Here is a 24,323-nt window from a genome sequence, read left to right as displayed (position 1 = left end):
GGGGAATGTAAAGGATGTAATAGGGGATCTGGGTGTCGTTGGGTTAAAAGAAGATATGCAATGGTGTCTGTCACCAGTAATGAATGGCTCTAGATAATTGTCCTTCTCTGAAAAAGTCATCTAACATGCTATCCATTATTGTGTCCGTCATACTATGGAAAACAGAGTTATCTACAATCAAGAATAACAATGGGCAGTAGGCCTCTCACAGTTATCAGTGTTACCCACCCAGAGTCTGCCCCCACCCAGCCATCCTCAGGATTAAAGGTTGCAGATATTTGTACATGCACCTCAAAACAGAGATGAATGGACGTTCAAAAAGTTCTGGATTCTTCCTGTTACAAAAACGAAATCCCCTGAGGTCAACTTCCTGTGTCATATGAAACAAAGCAACAGCCGCATGGTGCCTAAAGTTTACCACAATTAGATCCTTACTTAAGTGAAAAGAAACTAATTAAATGGATTTCAATGGATTTTATTGTTATGCTACTAGTATTCTCAGATTTATACTTGTCAGGCAGCTGTCCTGGGAATGTATCAGCCATTAAACAAAACATTATTTATGCAGGTAATTATTACTTTTCTACAAATCCATCATGCTGCTATCATTTTCCAACAGATATGATGGATATGCCCTAAATGTGTTGTTGTTGTTGTTTTAATGATATTTTTTATATCCTGTATACAAATAGGTTTATCATGAATTTCAGTTTCAGCTAGCCAGCATTATTAAAGTTTAACTAAAATGTTACAGGTAATCTTTTGTACAAATCATAGCATTTAACTGAATAATGTGAATTATTGTGACAGTATCTCAAATGGTTGAGATCATTATAAGTACACAAGGTTTCAAGCCATTTAAATTGAAAGACAGAAAATACATGTTTAATTCCAGTTGGTTATCCCTAATATGTCCAACAAAAACAATGAAACAGTTTTCCACCTTTTTTTTTTAATTACAAGGAAGACATTCTGAAAGAAATTATTTGCCAAAAAGTCAGCCGAGCATTAATTCAACAGATATCCAGGAAGGCATTCAAGGAGTTGATATTAATCAGGAGACAGAAAGACTGACGGAAGGAGATAAGAAACATCACATGGGGGGGAAGCAAATGTTAAAAAAACAGGAAGCTAATAAAAAAAAAAAAAATGGAGGGAGTCGTGTATTGAAAGGAAAGGTTATAGACACATGCAGAAGAGCAAACACTATTTTAAATGTGTGGCGTTGTGCAGCTCTCGTGTTCTGCCACATGTTGCTTGTTGGTGATTGCTTTGTCAGCAGATTGAGTCCTGCTTGTAGAGACATGGATTGCGCTTCTTCAGGTATAGGGCTCATTTGCTCTTGCTTTTTTGATGAACAAGGCAGACACCAGACCATCACAAGGACTGTATGAAGAGTGTGAAGGCAACCTGTCAAAGGCCATTAAGATGTGGAAGATGTGGAAGAATAATAGAAGCAAAGTTCATCTGAATGCCACTAAAGAGCAATATGACAGAAACGGTAACTGAGGATTTGGGTTAATCCTCTGCTTCTGTTCCCCTGGTTATAATAGATGCAGGATCTGCCCGCCAGTCTTTGTTTCCCACAGGACCAGTCCATCTTTGAAGCGCTACGGTAAACTACCTTATCGCGAGCTTGTCTTTGGATTTTGGGGATGACAATCCCGCTGTTTGTCACAGTATTTGAGTGCTACATGCGGATGCGTCTAAGTACATTATCACACGTATTCACATGCGTTTACATGGTGTAAGCTACCCAGTAGATGACATTGACTGCTGCAAAGGCTGCAGGGAAGACTGCCCTAGAGTAGATGTCAATGGTGTCCGCATCAATGGGTTTGAACACAGACTTCAGACTGCTCTTTTTCTCCTTGCTTCCATCAGGCTTCTTGGCTTTTGTCTTCCCGTTTTCAACCTCGTCCGTACCACAGGGATCCCCAGGAGGCTTCTTTGCGCGGCTTTGCCGGTTAGAAAGCAGCAGTCCCTGGTTCATGCCTGTTACTGATAGGGAGAAGAGAACCATGGCCTGCTTGCCATTTTTTACAATGGACTAGGAGAAAAAAAAACAGGAGGAAAATAATTAGTACTACATTTTATTCTACATTCTGAATTCTCCATGACTTTTGTTCCTTCCCAATCTGGTGGTCTCTTCATTTATTTATTTTATTTCTCTGTTGCAGATATTTTACAATTTATCAAGGTATTTTACAAAAAGTGACCTAAACTAACACTTGACTGAAGGGCACATTGTTTGCAAAACATTTAGAAACCTGGAAAGAAGGGTTAAAGAAAATAAATGTAGAGCAACAGAGAAATTGTTGGAACTGGTGGAATGAAACCAAAGACCCTGAAGCAATTCAGCAGAGTTTAACATCCCTGCTGTTAGAAACCACATGTTTTTGAGTTGTGCATCCTGCTTTACAAGATAAAAAACATAATCTCATTATATACATACATATATATATATATATATATATATATATATAAAAAATTGGAAGTATATTATATATATTATTTTGTTTTTTCAAGCAATGTACCTTTTTTATTTTTTGCAAGAACAGGCAACAAATGATGGGTAACAGTATTATTCAAGATTATTTCCAATCCATTTACTTCTTCCCCTGGATATATAAATATATACATTATATAGAACAAAATGTATGCATATGGTTATAAAAAAGTAAGCATTAATAAGTTCCTGTGTGCTTCAGAGATATTCATTTGACACTTTCAGAAATTATACAGTAGCCTATTTTGTTTCTATGCTGCTATAGTAGTCATGTTATAGCATCACAAACAATTATGAAAACGGTAATTGTACAGTAGATAAAAAAAACTAAGATGCATCACTAAATGTCCTTTATTAATTCATATTTGTATTTAAATTTTGTGAAAAGCACTACGTTTCAGTCAAGAGATGTTTATCTCTGCTGGTACAGAACATTGAATATTGTTATCCTGGGCTATACTAACTACCATTCTCAACATGTTATACTGTTGGAGAATAAATTCCTATTATGGATGAAAACATACACTGTTGGTGTGTAACATCAGCTTCCAATGGTTGACCTCAGATCATCATCAGATTTGATGTTACTACGGTATTTCTGCACTTCATGGGGAGCTCATTTAAAATGAATCACAGAAATGAAGATGTTTCCTGACCTCGCTTGCCATTTTGCTCGCCTTGATTTTCGCCCTCTGTTTTCTCATGTAGTCAGCGTTGTAGTGGGCAAAGGCGTATTCCACCAAAGCCGCGAAGACAAAGACATAGCAGATCCAGAAGTAGACATCCAGGGCTTTGATGGCTGAGGCCCTGGGGAGGGATGAGCGGGCGCTGACCATCAGAGTGGTCATTGTGAGAACGGTGGTGATACCTGGGGGAAACATGTGAGGAGGAGAACTATTCATATTACAAAGTCATTATGACCTTCATTTGTATTACTTGGCACAGAAACCACTGTGTGCAGCAATGATTGTTAAGAAATCATACACCACCATTTTCTATTTCCATTGCACTTCTGTTCCTTTGGATTATTATTTCCCACATTCAATTATTGTATTTGCAGGTAATTATTATACGTATATTAAGGTATATTAATGAAATGCAATTATAAAATGTAAATTACTTCCAATGCACCTGAATGTGACGTAAAGGGGCCTTAAAACATTTGAAATGTTGGTATAAAACTGTTAAACTGTTAAACAATAATTTATCTTTCGCACCCACCTAATGAAACCCTTGCAGGTACTGCTGATTGGCTGATCCAAAAGGAGACCCATGACATGGCGACCAATAGGATGGAAGGCACATATGACTGGATGATGTAAACACCACGATTCCGCCGTAACTGGAATCGCAGGCTCAGCCGAGGGAAGCGACCAGCTGTGTGCAGGGAGATAGACACACGAAAAGACACATGTATTACACTTAAAACAGTCAAACCATGCTTAATGTGTTAAAACTGAAAGCAAAAATACACAACCCCAACATGATTTGTGGAAACTGAACAGTAGTGTAATGTCACATTGATGTGTGTCCTGCAGTCTATTGGGCTTGTAAAGGTGACTTACAGTTTACATAAGAAACATTTCAGAGCATTACAAAGTGCAGTAATACAATCACTACAAAATTCAATAAGCATGTATCCTAGAACAGTGAGCTAACAAGTGCAGACATAATACAGTTAAGTCCCAGGTGTGTCTGCTGAAGGGAAGGGTAGGCATAGGAGAATTTGCAGTAAGTTGCAGCAACCCAGGAGATGTGAGAAGTAATCACAGGAGAGTGGTCAGGGACAGTGCGGTCCTGACCTCGAGGGGAAGGTTGTTTTGACACTTTAGGGGCGAAGGTGGTAAAGGAGTGGGGCTCTGGAGGAAGGGGTACAGTGAGTCTTCTGGTGCAGGAAGACCAGTAGGGTCTGGAGGGAGTATAAGGAGAGATGTGAGTCTTTAGGTGGCTTGGTGCAGTCTGGTTGACACATTAGGTAAGACCCAAAGTCTAGATCTGGATGCAAGCCGAGATTGGGAGCCAGTGGAGAGAGCGGAGTAGTGGATTAGCACTTCCAAATCAAGGCAGATGAATAAGCCCACTCTCTAAAGTGAAGAACTGCAATGTTGTCCAATGCAGGTACCCTTTTCTCTTGTACTATTGACCTGCCTGATGGAAAAACATTTCGGCATTTTGTCAGCTATCATGCCACTCTTTACCAGCCATTCCACATTGCCCATTCAGTAAAGGTCATTCGGAGACTGAGGAGTGACGCTCACCTGATTTGAAGTTCATCATCTCAGTGTCAAATCTGTAGTCGGTGATGGTGAACTGCGAGAGCTCCAGTTTGTCCAGCCCATGTATATGAGCCTGGCTCTCAGACCAGTGGTAGACAATGTCCTCGGAGGAGTAGCCATCTGGAACATACGCACAGAACAACAACAATGAGCGCCTGTCACCTCACCCTGCTGTCCGAGAGCAAAGCCACATGCGAGATAGATGTGCAGAAAAAATACTGTTCTACAAAAGATGCGGTTCTGTTAAATACATGCATATGTGTTTTTGTGAAGCAATATTTCTTAATTGAAACCACATTGAGTACAATCAAAGGTACTTTTGCTTTTTTCAGTAGAACTCATTAGAGCTCTTTAATGATTTGACCATCTCTCCTCCACAGCGCATAATGTGTTAGTTAAACAGGAGCACGGGGAGCATTTTAATCTCCTGTTCAAGACCAATGAGCAAAAAGATCAAGCATATTATCAAACCGACACTTTAACCTTTCGTTTCATTACCATCCTTTGATGATGATTAGGTTTGTTTGTTTTTCGCACTCTATAACAAGGGCACATAAATCGATGGATCTGGGCCACTGCACCCATTTTCTCTTGATCTTCTCTTGCGGGCGAGACACACACACATTGTTTTAAAGTGGCGTTTTTTTGTCAACCATAAAAATATGTGGTTCTCTCCTGTCACAGAACTTACAGCTCTCCAGATCCAGCATGCACTCCTGTTCGTCCATTGGGTATTTGGTGAGATCCATGTCACACGCAACTGTTGAGGTAATTCTAAAAAGGAAGAAACATATACGTATCAATGTTTTAAAGTTATGTGACGAATAACAAACCAACAACAGAAGCTTTCACCGTTGAAGAGCAGGGAACTACGGTCCTAAAATATAATCTTGGCATGATGTGGTATTTAATATGATATGTCTGATGTTATCAACCTCATATTGAGAAAATGACTTAATAAATTTTGTTTGTTTGTTCCAGTTGCATAAATGAAAAGCTATGTAGTAAACCCCTGTCTCTGGCACACTTCCAAGCACCTGAGTAAGAGTTTTTGACAGTCAACACGACAGGCTTGTGTACACAATGAGCATGGTTACAGAAGTCAGGGGCTTTTTTTTTACAAATGCAGAAAAAAAACATTCTTCTCACCGGATACTGTACAGTATAACTCCATCGGGCTGCAGGCGGATGAGTTTGTTCTCCACCGTGACATCATGAAACCAGGCCGACTTGGCGTTGACGATGAACGTGTCCGGGAGCCACAGCTTATCGACAAAGCGGCTGTCCAGGCCAAGGGTCTTGTTGGTGTGGTTGTAGGAGAGACGATCGTCCCTCCAGCTCTGACGCAGAAACACTGTCATTGTGTACTCCTTCAACACAAATCACTCAATTTAAGTTTTATTGTTGATATTTACTTTTGATACATTCAGAAAAGGAGCAGGTCTGATGGTTTCAATCAGGCATTTCGAGGTTTTAAGGTAAGACTAGATTATTGCACATAGAGATACAAAAGAGATATATATTTTAAGGCAAGGTATAATATCTGCCATGATATCTTCAAAGAGTAAATACATTTTTACATACGAATTTACATCCAAATTCTATTTGTAAGGATGACATCTGAATCCTAAAAATTAAACAATTCTTTCTCCTGTAGGAAGACGTTCCAAAAAACTAGTTTCCACACCAAATGTAAAAATGATACTTTACCATGTTGGCTTCTGAGATGTGATCAATGCTAGCTACTTCTATAGCCATTGCTACATTCACTGGAGGTCCTGCAGGAAAAGATTTGACAGAAAAAAAAAAGCAACAAAGAAAAAAAAAGCAATCCACATACCCTCCAGATTTCTACATGATAAAGGACACTACTTTAAGCCTATGCAATTGCTGTTACATATAAATATAGATTCAAATGGTATAAGTAAAAATAAAAGCTTGTTTCTTTGGGCCATAACCACAACAGAAGTCAAATTCTCACAGGGGATATTTGCTGTTCCCATAAGGCCATAGTAGTTAACTACACCCAAAGAAGCTGTATGTCAGATGTCTTTGCACTGGTGCACTATTCACTGATGCAGGGGTGTGAGTGATGGGTTCACATTAAGCTTGTTCTAAAGCAGAAGGAGTGTTTAAGTTCATCACTATCTCCCACAGAGTGTGTGGAGGCCACAGTCGTGTCTGTTCAAATACTGTGGAACACAACAGGATTTTGTTACAGCTTCCATTGTCTTATGAACTTGGTGACATACACTCACCTAAAGGATTATTAGGAACACCTGTTCAATCTCTCATTAATGCAATTATCTAACCAACCAATCACATGGCAGTTGCTTCAATGCATTTAGGGGTGTGGTCCTGGTCAAGACAATCTCCTGAACTCCAAACTGAATGTCTGAATGGGAAAGAAAGGTGATTTAAGCAATTTTGAGCGTGGCATGGTTGTTGGTGCCAGACGGGCCGGTCTGAGTATTTCACAATCTGCTCAGTTACTGGGATTTTCACGCACAACCATTTCTAGGGTTTACAAAGAATGGTGTGAAAATGGAAAAACATCCAGTATGCGGCAGTCCTGTGGGCGAAAATGCCTTGTTGATGCTAGAGGTCAGAGGAGAATGGGCCGACTGATTCAAGCTGATAGAAGAGCAACTTTGACTGAAATAACCACTCGTTACAACCGAGGTATGCAGCAAAGCATTTGTGAAGCCACAACACGTACAACCTTGAGGCGGATGGGCTACAACAGCAGAAGACCCCACCGGGTACCACTCATCTCCACTACAAATAGGAAAAAGAGGCTACAATTTGCACAAGCTCACCAAAATTGGACAGTTGAAGACTGGAAAAATGTTGCCTGGTCTGATGAGTCTCGATTTCTGCTGAGACATTCAGATGGTAGAGTCAGAATTTGGCGTAAACAGAATGAGAACATGGATCCATCATGCCTTGTTACCACTGTGCAGGCTGCTGGTGGTGGTGTAATGGTGTGGGGGATGTTTTCTTGGCACACTTTAGGCCCCTTAGTGCCAATTGGGCATCGTTTAAATGCCACGGCCTACCTGAGCATTGTTTCTGACCATGTCCATCCCTTTATGACCACCATGTACCCATCCTCTGATGGCTACTTCCAGCAGGATAATGCGCCATGTCACAAAGGTCGAATCATTTCAAATTGCTTTCTTGAACATGACAATGAGTTCACTGTACTAAACTGGCCCCCACAGTCACCAGATCTCAACCCAATAGAGCATCTTTGGGATGTGGTGGAACGGGAGCTTCGTGCCCTGGATGTGCATCCCACAAATCTCCATCAACTGCAAGATGCTATCCTATCAATATGGGCCAACATTTCTAAAGAATGCTTTCAAAACCTTGTTGAATCAATGCCACGTAGAATTAAGGCAGTCCTGAAGGCGAAAGGGGGTCAAACACAGTATTAGTATGGTGTTCCTAATAATCCATTAGGTGAGTGTATATGTGTGGGTTTATGGATCTATTCATTACTGATGATTACCAAACCTACAGGGCTGAAGGTGATGCATGTAGGAGACAGATCCATGACTTTGCAGATTTGCTTTTCATTTCCTGGGATACACACTGCCGCGAGTAAGTCCCCTGGAAATGAATATCTGCAGACATGAGTCGTTTATTCCCAATCACCCACTTTTGCCTAAAATCTGATTTAAAAATAAATAAATCAGAAATAGCCCAGAAATAGGATATTATGAACAATTTATATTTTAAAGTAGAACAAATGTGTTTTTCATCTTTTTAATAAGGCAATTTAATGCAATATTCTTCCTAAATGGCTTCAGGGCTTAATAATAGCCATTTACTTATGGTGTGATTAAGTCCATTAACAAATGAGTTCAACCACCATTATACTTCAAAATATAACTGTTATTGTATTGCCTTTCAAACTGTGATGCATTTTCAAAGGCAATTTTACCGACCACTTCATTATGTGAAGTATTCTATATTACCCATATTTATTTGTTTTTCTCTCAAATTTATTTCTGAATGTGTCATTTATTTAGTTTTTACTAGTGTCTATATTTCTTTTTTGACAATAGTTGGGACTGTCAACAGGAAGGGAGTTCAGGAATTTTTTTAAAATTTTTAATTTTAAAATGAGTAGCAACTGTTATTTCATCTGAGATTTTCACCTGATATGATCTGAGTTAAGCTGTGAGATTGATTGATCTACAGCTGTGGCCATTGGATGAGTCACATTTGGCAGCCATTCTTAGCAAGGTTTTCTCCAAAAATATGTTTGACCTGTTATATTTTACTATGCTAATATTTCATAATAAATCAATGTCATCGTTTATTATTTGTATTATTTGTGTCATCATAGAATCCAACTCTCTGCTCTGCACAATGCAATGTGTTTGCTGCAAGACCATACATTGGTTTCAGTGTGTTTAAATGAGGTCATGAGAAATGCGTTAGATGGCTGTAGTGAAACGAGACAATGTGTCTGAACTAAATGATAAACAACTGGGAGTTTTATAGAATTCTTTTTAATCTGACAGTTTTTATCTTTTTTTTTCAATAAACTCATTAAAAATGTGTTGTAATTCCTTTAATTGCCTAATTGAGCATCAGGAAATGTTCAATCATAACTGAACTGAAAAATCATTTCAGGGTTTGTCTATTATGTTAAGAATGACTGGAAATGTAAGATGATGAAATGCAATCCAATGATTACTAGCAATAGATCTCATACTCACCTCCTATCCCAGGGCGAAAATTACGTGCATAGCCCTTCATTAAATCATCCAGGTTAGGTAACCAGGAAATTTCAATGTCTGTACCTACATAGTCTCCAATATCACTCATGATCGCCCTAAAGAGACAAAGATATGAAGCTTGTGATATCAGTCAAACCTCAGCTGCTCTTGCAAGCAGAGTACATCTGTGCATGTCTGCACCAACAGGTCCCACATGTTTATAGCATCATGTACTTACTGTACAATGACTTTCCTAGAAGATAAGGTTAAAAAAAAAGGTTAATTTCTATTCACTCAGCATGACCTTGAACTTGGCAGTTGGTAGGGCAAAAAACAGGCAGAAAGACATTTACAACAGTTAGTAATTTATAAAGAAAGACCAAAATTATTGACATCACATTGACAGCTTAAAGGGCGGTTAGGTTGCATCATTTCATTTTACAAACATTTGCATAACCAGCACATTTGAAGAGGAAGAAAAATACCTGAAATTAACTTCTCCACAAGAGGGCAGTGTGCTCTCCTCAATGATAGAGCAAATGTGGTTTGTGGTTAAGTGGGCTAACTTGGAAACAAAGCCCGAGATTTAAGGCTGAATTATGGTACTCAAAGTACTAGTTAAACCAGGAGTTGAAAAAGGGCAGCTGAGAGGTTGAAAGATACCAGGATACATCATATGATATATACAATCATATGAGAAGCACATACATTCACTGATGATGTTTTAAGGAAGCTGTTACTGACATCCATAGACACAGTTTGGACCAAGGCTCATAGTGCACAATTAATAAAATGTATTAACATGTTAATGAAGGAAAATGTATAGTTGAGGGGGATGTTATGAATGTGCAGGACACACACTTTGTTGTGACACGCTGTACTTTGTTTAATTGTCTCAAAGCCCCCCCCCCTGGGCACTGCCACTTTCCCCGCTTGACTAACCCATTCTATATAAGCTCAAATTGAGAGGTGAAAGAAAAGCCACAAAAAGCTTTTCGTCAGATTAAAAGGCTCCTTTAAGTGGCTGGGTGCATCCTGCCATGCGTAACTAGAATAATTAGCTTCATTCAATAAACTTAATTTGTACCTGGTCAAGCAGGGTGAGAGGAAAATGAATGTAGGTACATTTGGTCCCACGGAATGATGAATAAACAAATTGGTAATCCTGATAATTCCATCTAAACCAATACAAAAAGGTGAGGGGGGGTGACCATAAGCACTGGCAATCAATGAGATGTGAAACTCTCTGATTTAGGTCCTGGCTTTTCCTGCATTTAATTTTCACTTTTCATTGCAATTCCCTGTGAACATAAACCGCACTTCTTTTTTCCCCAGAAATGTTGGTTTTAGTAAGTGACTCTACATGCAAGTTATACTCATAAAATAATGGCAAAGCTTTTAGCAGAATCTATTTTACTAAGCACATTTTTTCCTTCACAAACTAGCAAAAATAATCAGATGTGATTGTAGGATCTGTTGAACTAACACCCTGCGGCATTTTCCAGAGAAGCTTTTTAGCCGTTCCTCCTTGTTTTTCGTAGGAAGAAAGGACTATGTACCCTTAGCACAGTGGTAAATGTTTTTTGAACACAGCCCCAAGTCCCTTGGCAAAGAAATAAAAAATAAAAAAGTCAAGAGCAAAGCCAGCAGTTGAATTCCATTATCTTGTCTCGCCTGCAGCTATCAGTGTTATTTGGCACACCACATTAAAAGATACAACTTAAAAGATACTTTACATGCTTTCAGAAAGTTCGTCTACTGTAAATATAGTGAAAGGATATACCATTTCTACTAGATTTTAATGGTATTTTATTTTTAAAGTTACAGTTACGGTTGGCATGGTTTCAGACCACCTGCCTACTCTCAAGGCAAGTCTAAGACATTTTAAATAAATTGTTGTTTAAAAATAAGTAACAGTGACCGAAGTAAAGTCTCAGCTCTAGCCTGAAAGCACATCACACCTGGAGTCTGAAGGGAAATGTTATTCCCATATATTGGTGCTCTGACTCCACTGAGGGAAAAACTATCCCATGACCACAAGAATTTGAAGCCCAGGTATCAATAGATAAAAAGCTATCAGATCCTTTTTAAGATATCACCTCTGGTGCATTTATTACAGATAAGACGAGGTCAATTTATGGGAGAAAATTGCAAGGAAGCTATCAAAAACTCTTCTGGACAGCATTCTACTTTTTAAATCAATTAAACAGCAATCTTTTTATTTATAAATATAAACTTGCAGGAGAAACCTGTAGATAAATAAAAAATAATGATTTCCAATTCAGCCTAAATAAAGAAAACTTTAACAGGAACAACACAGTGCTTTCTTGTGATTTATCATTAATAACCTTATCTATTGAAATGTCTTAAAAGCAATTTCAGGTGTTTCATGTGGGTCTGTTAATTTGGTTGAGCCACATACTGGAGCCACATCAAACCTTGGAATTAGAAATATGAGCATTTAACAGAAGAGAAAAGAGAAAACAATGCTATGGTACAAGTAATTGATTTGTGCACAATACACAGAGTCATTTTACAGATACACCAACTCCAAAAAACAACTAAACAACTCATTTCCATTTACTCTCACTGATGAATAAGTGAAGTCTTTAAAAAACAAAGTTCAAGAGAAATGCAGTTAATATACTGCATATCTTTGCAGTGAAGTGAGCATTGCTGCCTAAATGTCTGTATAAATTCAAGTCTCTAGAGGTACCAGTGGAACATCATGCTTACTATAATGGATTTTCTAATTCCATTAATCACAGTCATAAAGAAGCACCAAAATGTCTAATATGATTGAATCATTTTCTATTCAGGGTGTGTGGAAGGTATTATTCTTACATTGTTGCTAGGGCTATCTGAGTTGCTTTGTTGCTTCCTTGCTGTTCTGGAGACACACAGAATGGGTGAGGGTGATTTATAAAACCTGTCAGACAATTTTCTATGCTACAAATTTCATTTTAAATACAATTCAGATTAGAAGCATGTGATCCAACACCATGTTTATTCCAGCAACATCAGCAAGAACTTAAATATCTGTAGTCAGTCATCGAAACCAGTTGCTTGGACAAGGGTGTGGGGACATTTGCCACATTCACTGTTTTTCCCTATGAACTTGACTAATAGAGTGTTCAGAATAATAAATACAAATTCAGATTCACACTTCCTAACATGATGAGATGCAAAAAGAAAACTGATCACAGTGCATTTGTTAAGTCTGGAGAAATACTGTGCTATTCCACCAACCCACCCTCTCTAGTTTAAAGAGAGACATTGACCACTGTGAAGTGATTCAGTACCAGTTCATCCCAGAGGTGTTCCATGGGAAATCAGGACATTTTTGAGCCTACTCGACTTCATGATATACTCTCAGCTTTGCACGATCATATTGGAAGATGTAAAGCCCTAAGCAAAAATGTCCATTAAAGCTTCTTGCACAGTGTCTAACTAAATATCATAATACATACTGGGACTCAGGGCAGGAGTCTGAGCAGGTAAAAGGTTTTCAACAGAGTTCTCCTTGAATAACCGCAATACACCCCCAGTTTTGTGACAGTATTTGCTTGTTTTTATGACTGAATACTTTTGTGAGCCACACTTCACTGGTTTTACTTAAAGAGATGCACAGAGAAACCTTCTGAAATATAAAAACTCAGATACATTAAGCACCTTCAGACAGACAATTTCCACCTTTATTGGAGTAGTTGAGAAATGTCAAAGATAGTGATGGCACTTTGTTAACACAACTTAAATAAGTACACCAATGTGTCCTCTGGTTTATATTAAAGTCTACATGTAAGCTTCCTGTGAGACATACTCTCATGAGTGTAATGGAAATTAGTTTGGCATATGATAACTTAGCCCTTCAAACATGCTCTGAAATTGTGCCACTCTGTGTTTTGCACAAAGACAGCTGTATGTGTGAGCTGTGGTTTACTGCTTTGGTTTGTAGCGTTTTTCATTTTCAGAATATTTCCAGGCTCTCTGCATATTCATATGCATGCATATTTACTGTTTTTACTGGGAAACAAGTTTGAATGGTATTTAAAATAACTATTATAAAGTTTCATTCAAAATATCGTTAATATATATATGACTAAAGTACTGTTTTGTTTAAGAGACCCTTTAGTGGTAAGTTACAGTACAAGGAATACAGTATTATATTTGACAGCAGATGCTAATATGGTGTTTTATGGAGATGGAACAATCTATGACAACACCATGAAACTGAAATGAACATTGTGCTTTTTATAAACTATAGCATGCATTGCATTGACAGCTCAAAATAATATACCAGCACTTAATTTAAGGGACTAAAAGCATGCCCTTCAGAAAACCTGCTCTGAATCTATATGTATATTTGCAAACGACAACACTGATGTAATTGATGCGGTATGTCCATCTCATTCGACCATTTCTAAAGGTTAATACTCATTAATTAGCAAAGTACAAAAAGTTGGCATGGAACAATCATATTAGTGATGCCTTTTCATAGTTTTTAATTAATGTATCAAAATACAGCTATTGGCAGATCATGAGAGGCTTATTAACTATTCATAGATCCTGATGAATGTTTAATGAACATTTGAATTTGAAAAAGTGTGATTATATAATAACATGTTTTATTGAGAATTTCCTTGGTACATTGTACTTCCTTGTGACGTGTGTGTATCATGTGTAATACTGTGAAATGTAAATTCTCACATATTTCCTAATTAAACCTATGGATAAGTCTCTTTGTATGAGGCCAACTAACTGTCAATACTCTGCAAGATAAGACATACTACTGTAGCTTCCGAATATAACTTCCAAAAATATGACCAATTAAACAATTGCAAAATAAATAATAATGGTAGTTACAATTCCTTTCATTAAAAAAACAAAACATACAAAACACAAGGACATCACTACTAGAGACTAGGGATTGTTTGCACTAATTGATGTTCATTTTAGTTTAACTCTGTATGATTTTCAAACTTAATTCAATAGCTGGGACTGCTTGTATCGTTCTTCCTCCCCTAATAAAGTTATTAGTGTATGAATAAAGGTGAAACCAAAATTGAGGTCCGATGTTTGATCTCCGTTTATTTGGGTCCATTGCCCAGAATGAGACAGATGCCTTTTCCAGTTCATGCCAAGATTGTAATCTAGAGGATGCAGTAATCCACAGCATCCTGTATAATCCCTTGAAATAGAAAAATCTGAACACTGTTCAATAAAGTGCATGTGTCTGTACATTAAACTATACGATTCCTGGAGCACATGGCCTTAAATTATCTGTAGCTCTTTAAACACCAGTTTTAATACTAATTTATGACACTGGAACCGTTCCAAGAAATAAAATCTATTTCTGCCGTTCTGATGGGGAAATGAACATCTAGATTTGAGGTAAGAAATCATCCAAAAGATGATTTGCTGCAGAAGATATAATCAATTAATTAAACTCTTAAAAATAACAAACTACAAGATCCTCCCTTTCCACAAAGGACTTTTCCTGTATCAGAACCTTTAGGAAAACAAATTCCAGGAATTTCCCAACAACCTCCTATTCCACTGTCTCTTAATCAGAAGGCAGTTTTTCCCAACCTTCTCCAGCCGAAAGCAGACAACACACCAAGCCCTCCTGTCAGCCGCCCAACCCAATATAAACTCTAACAAAAAACTTTCTTTCAGGGAGCTTGTTCTGCTTTACAGAGCAGAGTAATTCTACTTACTTGTAATTCTATTTCAAATTAGAAAAAATGACTATGGTAAGTTTTAATGATTGGTCACGTCTCCTTTCTGCAATGCAATGCAATATGACAGATGAAAATAAGGATTCCTGAATATAATTTAGGTTTTGGGCTAATTCATTCCCCAATTTGTATTCCCAAATTGTCTAAATATTTTAAACAATTGAAAAAAAGGTTTTTGAAAATGTCCCCAAGCTAAGTGGCATTTGAAGAGAAATAAAAATGTAGAAATAGTGTTACTATTACATTGAAGTTGATTATAGGATAGTATTGTGAGTACATCTGATTCAGTTATCTGATCTTTCATACTGTACACATAGCTGTACAGCTGTGTACATTGTGCTGGTGATAACATTGTTAAGGCAGCATGGCAGAGAGATGGACCATAGGATCTGCAGGTGCAGTCTATATAGGTAAGATACAGCCAGCATTGTACCTCTAATTGCAAAGACAACATTATGTCTTCTGTATCTTCCTATTGTGTGTGTGACACAGCTGTGCCCAAAACTTACAACCTTTACCACAGAATAGTTGGCATCTCAAACTAAATGATGGTCTGAGGCTCTGTACAACTTTGATGTTTGTCCTCTTATATGCTGATGAAGTGTTTGCAGAAGTACAGAAGCCTGACTTGCTTACATTTAAGTCTGAGCCTGGGCCAAAGCTGTCCTGAGCATCTTTCTCTGACAGCAGCATGGTGACATCACATCACAGAAGAGAACATTCCAGATTCCCAGATTAACTTAGTTTCCTTCATGTATAAAGCAGCTTCTCATTAATTGTTTTCTATTACACTGAAACAATTGTCCCCAAAATAATGAAATAACTATTAATAATGCTTTTTTATGTATTGTAAAGAGGTTATGGACAATCAGAGTCTTCTTTTAAACGGCTGTTGTGGAAGCTAATACTGAACAATTATTCTTAATTCAACCCTTCAAACATTTATTTTCTCAACTATGCTGCCAGATTGTTGGTTGTTCTTGTAGAAAACATACATTTTCATATCAGAACATTAAGGAATCAATATTAAGGTATTAATCTTAGCAATATGTAATATCGTATAGTGCTTTTTGTAGGATATAAGAACATAATATATTTAATATAAAATATTATAATATAATATGAAAAAGAAGGAGAAGAATTGCAAGCATGATGTAACAGGAATGTATGTTTATAAAGCTTAATTAAATTTAAGCCCTATTAATTTGTGTGCATGTGTATGTACGTGTGTTTGTATACATTTGGGTTTCTTTTTGCATTGTACAAGAAAACATAATTTAACAGACACTTTAACTTGCACTTTTTTTCCTTTTTTAAGTTATTCTATACACCATCTATAGTACAAAAGGTATCAGTATAGATAATGAACCTGGTGAATCCACTTTTACCATATTTTCTTTCATTTTTCCCCTAGAGGCAATATCTCTGAGTTACACTGCCTCAGCTTTCTGTGCTAGGTTACATAACTTGTCACAACTTAATCTTTTAAACGCTGATGTAAAATTACATCACTCTAATAAGAAACAGAGAGAAAGAGAACAAGAAGAAAAAACAATACAAACACACTTTACCATTATATAAATGCGTTCACAAATGTCAAATACCTTTCAATCAGATTTGCCAAGTACTTATAACAGTTATAATTGGTGGATGTAGGCTATGGATAACAATGGACATCAACAGCAAACAAGCATGTATGATGCTGGTGCACAAGCAGGATGCAATTACAGAAATTCTGCGCAAAAAGTTTGCATAAGCTTCGTATTATATTGTATTAATTGGGTTACTACTCCAAAAATTTGCTCTTTGTTGTGCAGTCGGCAGAATTACAAATAATTTAATCACACACATTTAATATACACAAACACACACATTTAGATAGACAGACAGATAAATACCTAATTTGTGTTTTGCATTGTTTCTTGGTTGTTTCTTTAAGCAGGAGTCATACGTACAAAAGTAGGTAATTGTAAGATACTACGGTACATTTTACATAAAAAGACACTTGATTACTGTACGGTATCACACGAATGCTACGAAACTAAGATAACGATTTGTTTTCCCCATTTGGGTTTAAAAGTTTGTCCCAGCAGCAGAGGAATGGTTATCATACACAACATAATAATAATAATAATAATAATAATAATAATAATAATAATAATAATAATAATAATAATAATAATCTGACGTTAATTGCTCATAATCTTTCAATATTGATGAGTTTTAAGAGATGTTATCCGGAGACTAATTTGGGTTAGATTTTTTCTATTTTTGGTTGTTTTTTCCCTGTGACAGTGTAGTAGATTGCTGCTAATACCTTACTCTAAACCCCAAGCACATGTTTAAAGCTTTTATAATAACTGCTTGAGCCGAGGGAAGACAATACACAATAATGACAGCAAACAGTGGAGTGATTTCCATGCAAGCTTTAGGATTTGCCAAGACATGCTGCAAATGAGAACATCAACGCCACACTGATTACTGACCTAAAAATATACATTAAAAAGAAAAAGAAGAAGAATCACCATGCTTCAAATCTCACATTATTCGGTACACTACACAAAGTATACTGTGTCAGGAGTCAGAATAACGGAGGAAAGTATCCATTAGGTGAAATGGGGAAACATAATATGCTTAGTGTCGTGTGTGGAACTCACAAACATGCTTACTTTTCATTGCACTGGATATCACAAAAAGAGGGTGAGGGATACCTACCTGGTAAACTTGTTCCCCTGGATAGAAAGTAGCAGTAGAACAGACAGAACCAAAGTAAGAAGCGCCATCCCCGCAGTCTGACAAAGTTCCCCAGTCCTGTATTGATGCAAGTAATTCACAGCAACCCCGACTCTAGAGCCCCATCCCGCAGGAGACGCACAGTGGAAAGTGGACGGTGATTGTGGGGTCCCATGTTGTGCTGTAGCGCAGCTGTAGCTCAGTGAGTGAACAGAGAACTGGTCCTCTCCCCTCACAAACCTGCTCCCAACACCGCCAGCTCTGCACACACCGGCTGGACTGCGCTGCCTGCTTTCTGCGATAGCTGAGGGGGGAAAAGTGGGATTTAAGTCACATGAAATGTGTGTGTATGGCAATGCTGGTGTGCATGTGTGGTGTGTGTTTGGCTTATAATTATTTATTTATTTACCTTTTAAACGAGACATGGTTATTATAGGATGCTGTTTTGCAGGAGTACTGAGGTTGCTTCTGCTAGCAGGACAAAAACACCAAATAGCAAAAAACAATTGCTTTGGTACACCTTTTAGCTTAGTTTGCTGGCATTATGGTTATCTAGTTCTCTGATAAAGTTAGTCTCCCCTTAAATTCACTTGTCTTCCTCTTAACTATGCAGCTAAAAACTAAATACTAAATGAAAAATAAAGTGAGTAGTAGTGGGAAAGAACAATGCATAAATAATAAAGAAAGAAAGGACACACATGAAATGAAGACAGCTAAATTAATGATGGGAATGGTTTGCAAATATTTTCTCACTGACAGGTTACGGAAATGTTTTTTAATTGAAATGGGGTTTTTTTATGACCTAAAAATGGTAAGCTGTGACATTTTCATCCCGGCTATTAAAGGAGTTTTGTTTTTCTTCCATGGTTTTGAGGTCAACGTCCAAAGATAAGGATTTGAACATGTCAGTATTGGGATCAGTGTCTGTGGACTCTTTGAAAGTATGTACTACATGATCGAAAGGTTGTGATCATTTCTCAGTATGTTGTGGAAGTCAACCCAAGGGACTCTGGCATGGAGTTATCTAACAGAAATTTAGCCTTTTATAAACAGGGCTTTGCAGGATTTGAGGAAAGGAAATATCCCCCAAAATGGCAAGCTTACATTTCTCTTTCTTTGAAAACAGGACTAGCATAGAATTTGTTGACTTGGTAACCTCAAGGTTGGTCATTTTCTGAACCTAATATTAAATTATGGATATGCAGTATGAGTGGCTTGTCACTAATAATATTCACCTGCAGTTCCACTATGTGGAATTAGAGACAACTGGTAAACAGTAAATACAGTCTGTGCATATTTTTCTCAAGGCATTGCTATGCAAAACCTGGTATTATTATGTACTGAGAGAACACCTAATAATCTCAGGCTTACTCTGCTGTTTTGAGGGATTTTTTTAAATGCATAGTTCTACTGAGATATCTAGTTAGGAATTGTTAAAGTTCTGCAAAAAGGTGCTACTTTAATCTTCAAAAAGGCAATGGTACCTTTATCTTCCTGGCATTTTCTGCATACACTGTGTAATCTTTGTTGAACTCCATAAAACATTGTCAATTGGTGCAGAAGAACAACCCTATCAGCATCCCCAGATGAGGTATTTAAACAATTTTATGCCACAGAGAGTAGTCTGAGAACTTGCACTTTGCAGTCATTCAAACACACCCCTTACAGAAGGAATGAACCTTCATCACAAAGTGTCTGGAACTGACTCTTCCAATCTGCTATAGTCTGATTTTAGAATAAATAAAGCCAAACCTGAAAATGTCTATCATCAGTTTAACCAAGGGAAGAGGTTGCATCGGGAGCCATGTTACACTGCACATCAATGAGATCTTCTGTTTCATCATAGGATAAGATGATTACAAGGAGGAAGCAGAACAAGGGCCTTAATACAGGATTGCCTGCATATCTGTCTAAGCCACTGTTTATTATCGTAGACCCTACTGTACAAGATTTCCCCATGGGCCTTCTTGTCTTCCAGCAGAGTCAGAGTTTTCATGTGATTGACTAGAAACCATACTTGTATCTGCATCTACAACACAATGAACTCGGTATATGGAGAGAGAGAGAGAGAGAGAGAGAGAGAGAGAGAGAGAGAGAGAGAGAGAGAGAGAGAGAGAGAGAGAAAATTACACAGAATTACCTGACTGATCTTTAGACTAGTTTAGATGTTTTAGATGAGAATACATGCACATGGTGCCTGCAGCTCCTAATGCAGTTGCATTTGAGGCTATTTCTTTATATTTCAAACCTATCTGGTGATGCCTCTAGGAGGCAGTCCCAACTGAAAAAGAAAATAAAACATTTTCCAAATTGAGTTGCAACAGAAGCTATAGTTGTATATATTGACATCATATGTGGCCAACACATAAATAGCAATTTGTTTTGCCAGTACTTTTCAGAACAGGATTATTGCGTATATGCCATTGAGGTTGGAACCACACAAATATTTACTATCTTGTGTGCTGTTAATGCTGTTTTCCAGGACTTTGTTCAATAACAGTTTCAATGACAGGAAAACACACAAAAATTATGGTGTATATTTTGACTGGTGGTATGTGATGTTCATATACCCCAGTGCACTCTTTGGCATTGTGGTTTTCTGTAACCACCATCACTTGTATGACTTCATTAAGTAAGGTTATCAATGTCCTTCCCACTCTTCCTGTCTGAGAAAATAAGTTCTTTAGGATTTATTCAATCACATATCTGTAATACAGCTTGTAAAACCAGGAAAGCAGCTGTCAAGCAGATGATTATAAAGCTTAAGGTAGATGGTACACAAACATAACTGGACACCATTTTCAAAATGCCCGTCGTGGCATCACCTGCTTCTGCAAAAGGGCTCTGCCTGCTCTGTTCATTTGTAATCAGGGTCGAGTTTATTTTGTGTCCCTTTAAGTGCAATTTCATTAAAGAGAAGAAAAGTCATGTTTGCACCATGGTAGAGACTTTTCTATTAAAAAGCCATGACAAAGTCTCAGGAGGAAGACCAGATTAAATGTATTAGTGAGAACTTTACTGTGGGATTTTATTTCCATTGTTGTTTGAACATTTTCCATAAATGGGGATGTGGTAAGTGTTGTTTCTGTGTCATTCGTGAATACAGTGTCCCATTTTCTGTTTTGCATGCCACACAAATAAACAAATAATAGAAGAATGATGGTAAGTAGGGAATGTGAGCCTCACAAGGTCAGAACATCTAAAAAAGGATTACACATAAGTACTTGAATAAATCTTCAGTTATATGAGTTTTATTTAATCAGTATTGTGTTGGAAAAAGGTTTGGATAATTTTACTGAAGTCATCATTAATACATACATACATACATACAGGAACAAAGTGTTTTACAAGCAAACTAAACATGTGTCAGTTAATCAAAGTCAGCTTCCTGCTTCCCTAAGTAAAGCAGAAAATATCAACTGAAGTCAATCTTTATCAAGAAATAGCCCATTTTGCTTTTTAATTCAGCACAGTAAGGAATATATCTGCTGATAACAGGGCTAACATTCTGGGATGCCTGGAACTTTCAAGTTTTAAAAAGGTGTTAATCTGAGAGACTGTGTTAGTAGAAATATTATCCCCTATCAGCACAGACACAAATTTTCCTAATGTTGCATTTTACTAGTTCCCACACAGATATTCTTTATCTGGATGTGTATATCTTGTGGAGCAAAAGTAATGATCAAGCAGAGGAACAATGCCTTAGGGAGAAATATATATATATATATAGTAATTAAAGGACTAGGTAAAGTTATTCACATACTGAATATAGCAAACCTCTTAAACCTGTAACAGATTTGAAACGTACCAATTACTGGGATTTTCTGATTACCTAGGTAAGTGTTCAAAAGTTATGACTATAGTAGAACCACATCGTTTTTGTGTATGTCCATTCTTAAATATAATGAGCTACTAAATAGGCCAAAACGTTACAAATAATGTACCTGACATACATTGCTTTACCATGTAACTGCCATCCAATATCTTTTTGTCATATAAGGAAAGATCAGGATAAATTACTTAGCAGGAAAATCATATGCATGGCAAGCTTGCCTGGGTCTCTATAGGGCTGATTTCTTTCTTTCTTTCTCCAGGCGGCATTCACCCAAAGAGATGGGTGCGTCAGGAAGGTGACTTTAAAATGTGCTCTAATACCACTGTCCCTCCAGTCCCATTGGTCGGGTTGTTTCTGCGCACCAATCCCATCGCAGTAAAAAGTAGCCAGCCAGACCTACAAAAACAATGACAACAGGGACACGACTTGACTGATCTACATTCCACGCCACAGCCTCTGAAATGTTTCAGTTTTACCCTCTCACACAATTAATGTGTGAGGACGATTGAGTTCTGGAGAGTGGAAGATTACCTATGCTTGCCTGGGAGGACCATGCATAATCTAAATGAGAACTGATGAAGCTTCTTGACTCTTTAGTTAGAAGGGGCAGAAGAAAACTATGTGGATAGAAGTGTGTGTGTGTGTGTGTGTGTGTGTGTGTGTGTGTGTGTGTGTGTGAAGGGGAAAGGGGAGGGGGTTGTTTCAAAGGCAATGGACTTTATTTGATCTGTAGTACATGCTGTCATTTATTATACTGGAGTTTTTAGTCCAGTTGATTTCACATAAGCATGCTTCATTGATATTTGGAGAATTTAGCTTTGGACCATTTAATCTTAACTATATTGGCCTGGGGGCTAAAGCACGTGTGTTTAACAGAAGGAAATTGTTTCATTGCAGCCTCATTTACCTGCCCTAACTATCCACTTTAGCTGCTCGGCATCTCCCTGCATCCATTGATTATCCTATGCTGTTTTATTGATGTCTTAATTGCTTGCTTTAAGACTTTCTTTCACCACAACAGACACCTAATCCATTCCCCACAGTCTATCGCTTATGTTTCTCTGCCAAGGGATGCAGGGAATCAAGGCCTGTATTCATTAAGTGTTGATCAAAAAATCCCAGTTTTCTGCAGAATCTCGATATTAACCATCAAATATCATTCTTATTTTATTCTAACTTTTTGAAAAAGTCGTGCAACTTTAACCAAGGTATCTCATCTTTTAAACACAAGTAAGCCAGAGCTGCAGTTAAACTGACTCCACAACATCCAGCTCTTCCCTGAACTCCCTCAAGCTGATCAGCCTGATACCATCCCTGTCAGTTTCTTCTCAGCTTTTTAAGAGAGCAACTTCTGACATTTGGAGTTGCATCATTTATACAATGTTCACAGGGACATCATTTTGATTAATGGATCTTGACATGGGTATTCTTAGTTAACATACATTCTTAGGCACTCTTATTTTTACATTTCTCTCTCTATATATATAAATATTGAGTTTGTGAAAACAAGGGTTGACCCATCAGTCACAAATTATAAAGCTAATTATTTAAGTCTTCCAAACAGAAAGTGATTTGTTAGTTGCAATAAGCAGAATAAGCAATGCATTGATACATGCTAGGGACTTCTAAGAAGCCAAGCAGTGAACTTTGGACCGACATTACATATAGCTAGATTGTTGTGTTTTTACAACCTGTCCAGCTTACTGCAGAATGTGTATGTGTATGACATTTCTATGTCAATTAGATAAATTAATTAAAGTAAGTCAAATGAATCCAATTATTGATGATAGAACCCTAATACTATCTGTTTGCCAGATGTTTTAAAGTTCGACTTCAATTTAAAATGCTTCTGCCATATAGTTTCATACTTTGTTTCCTAAAGTTTTTTTAATTTTGTATTTTTGCCTTGTTTTCCAGCTTATCTTGTTTCGTTAGTACAGCAGAAGTGTAGTGTGTAGGAAATCTATATGAGTTTCAAAAGTTGTGATTTTCTCTTGCTGTAAAGCATACAATTAGACCAGCAGCCTTAGCAAAACAGGGAGAAAAAAGACTTTGTGAATCTCTGATAAATCAGATAGAAAGGAAAAATGAATTTATGAGATAAACAATGTCTGATACAGCAATAATTTAGTCTAAAGTCTAATTACTCCATATTGAACATTGTTAGACACATTCTATAGAGATATACTTGATATGCTTCTCAGATAAGGATTGTACTCGCAAAGCAACTTTTTGGGTCCACAGTTGTCAAGCATTTAACATCTGATGTGCCTTGAGACGGTAGTGTTGTGGAGCTAATTCACATTCTTAAGTGATGAGATTGACATTGTCTTCTCAACATGTACAACATTTACCAGTAGTTTCTTTTTTTACAGAGTCTGCCTCTGTTTCACATAGCATTAAGTCATTATAATTTCATGGTACATTTCAGATGTGATTTGTGTGTGGGGGGAAAAAAACTTGAAAAAAGACACCCGATTCTTGAAGTGTCATCTTCCC

At 37.3% G+C, this 24,323-nt stretch overlaps 1 protein-coding gene across 1 annotated transcript; it reads right to left on the bottom strand.

Annotated features, from left to right (window-relative positions):
- Window positions 1-633: 633 nt before the first annotated feature.
- On the bottom strand, window positions 634-18,272 carry gabrd (gamma-aminobutyric acid type A receptor subunit delta). Its single transcript, XM_066691044.1, has 9 exons — window positions 17,972-18,272; window positions 9,519-9,634; window positions 6,496-6,563; window positions 5,935-6,155; window positions 5,477-5,559; window positions 4,768-4,905; window positions 3,731-3,886; window positions 3,166-3,377; window positions 634-2,050 (listed from the first exon to the last, which is right to left on the bottom strand). The coding sequence occupies exons 1-9, from the start codon at window positions 18,037-18,039 to the stop codon at window positions 1,739-1,741; spliced, it is 1,374 nt and encodes a 457-aa protein (XP_066547141.1). The 5' UTR covers window positions 18,040-18,272; the 3' UTR covers window positions 634-1,738.
- Window positions 18,273-24,323: the final 6,051 nt, after the last annotated feature.

Source organism: Amia ocellicauda, chromosome 18 (assembly GCF_036373705.1).
Source record: "Amia ocellicauda isolate fAmiCal2 chromosome 18, fAmiCal2.hap1, whole genome shotgun sequence".
In the NCBI taxonomy this organism is placed as follows: Eukaryota; Metazoa; Chordata; class Actinopteri; order Amiiformes; family Amiidae; genus Amia; species Amia ocellicauda.
This window is presented reverse-complemented; position numbering and strand designations above follow the sequence as displayed.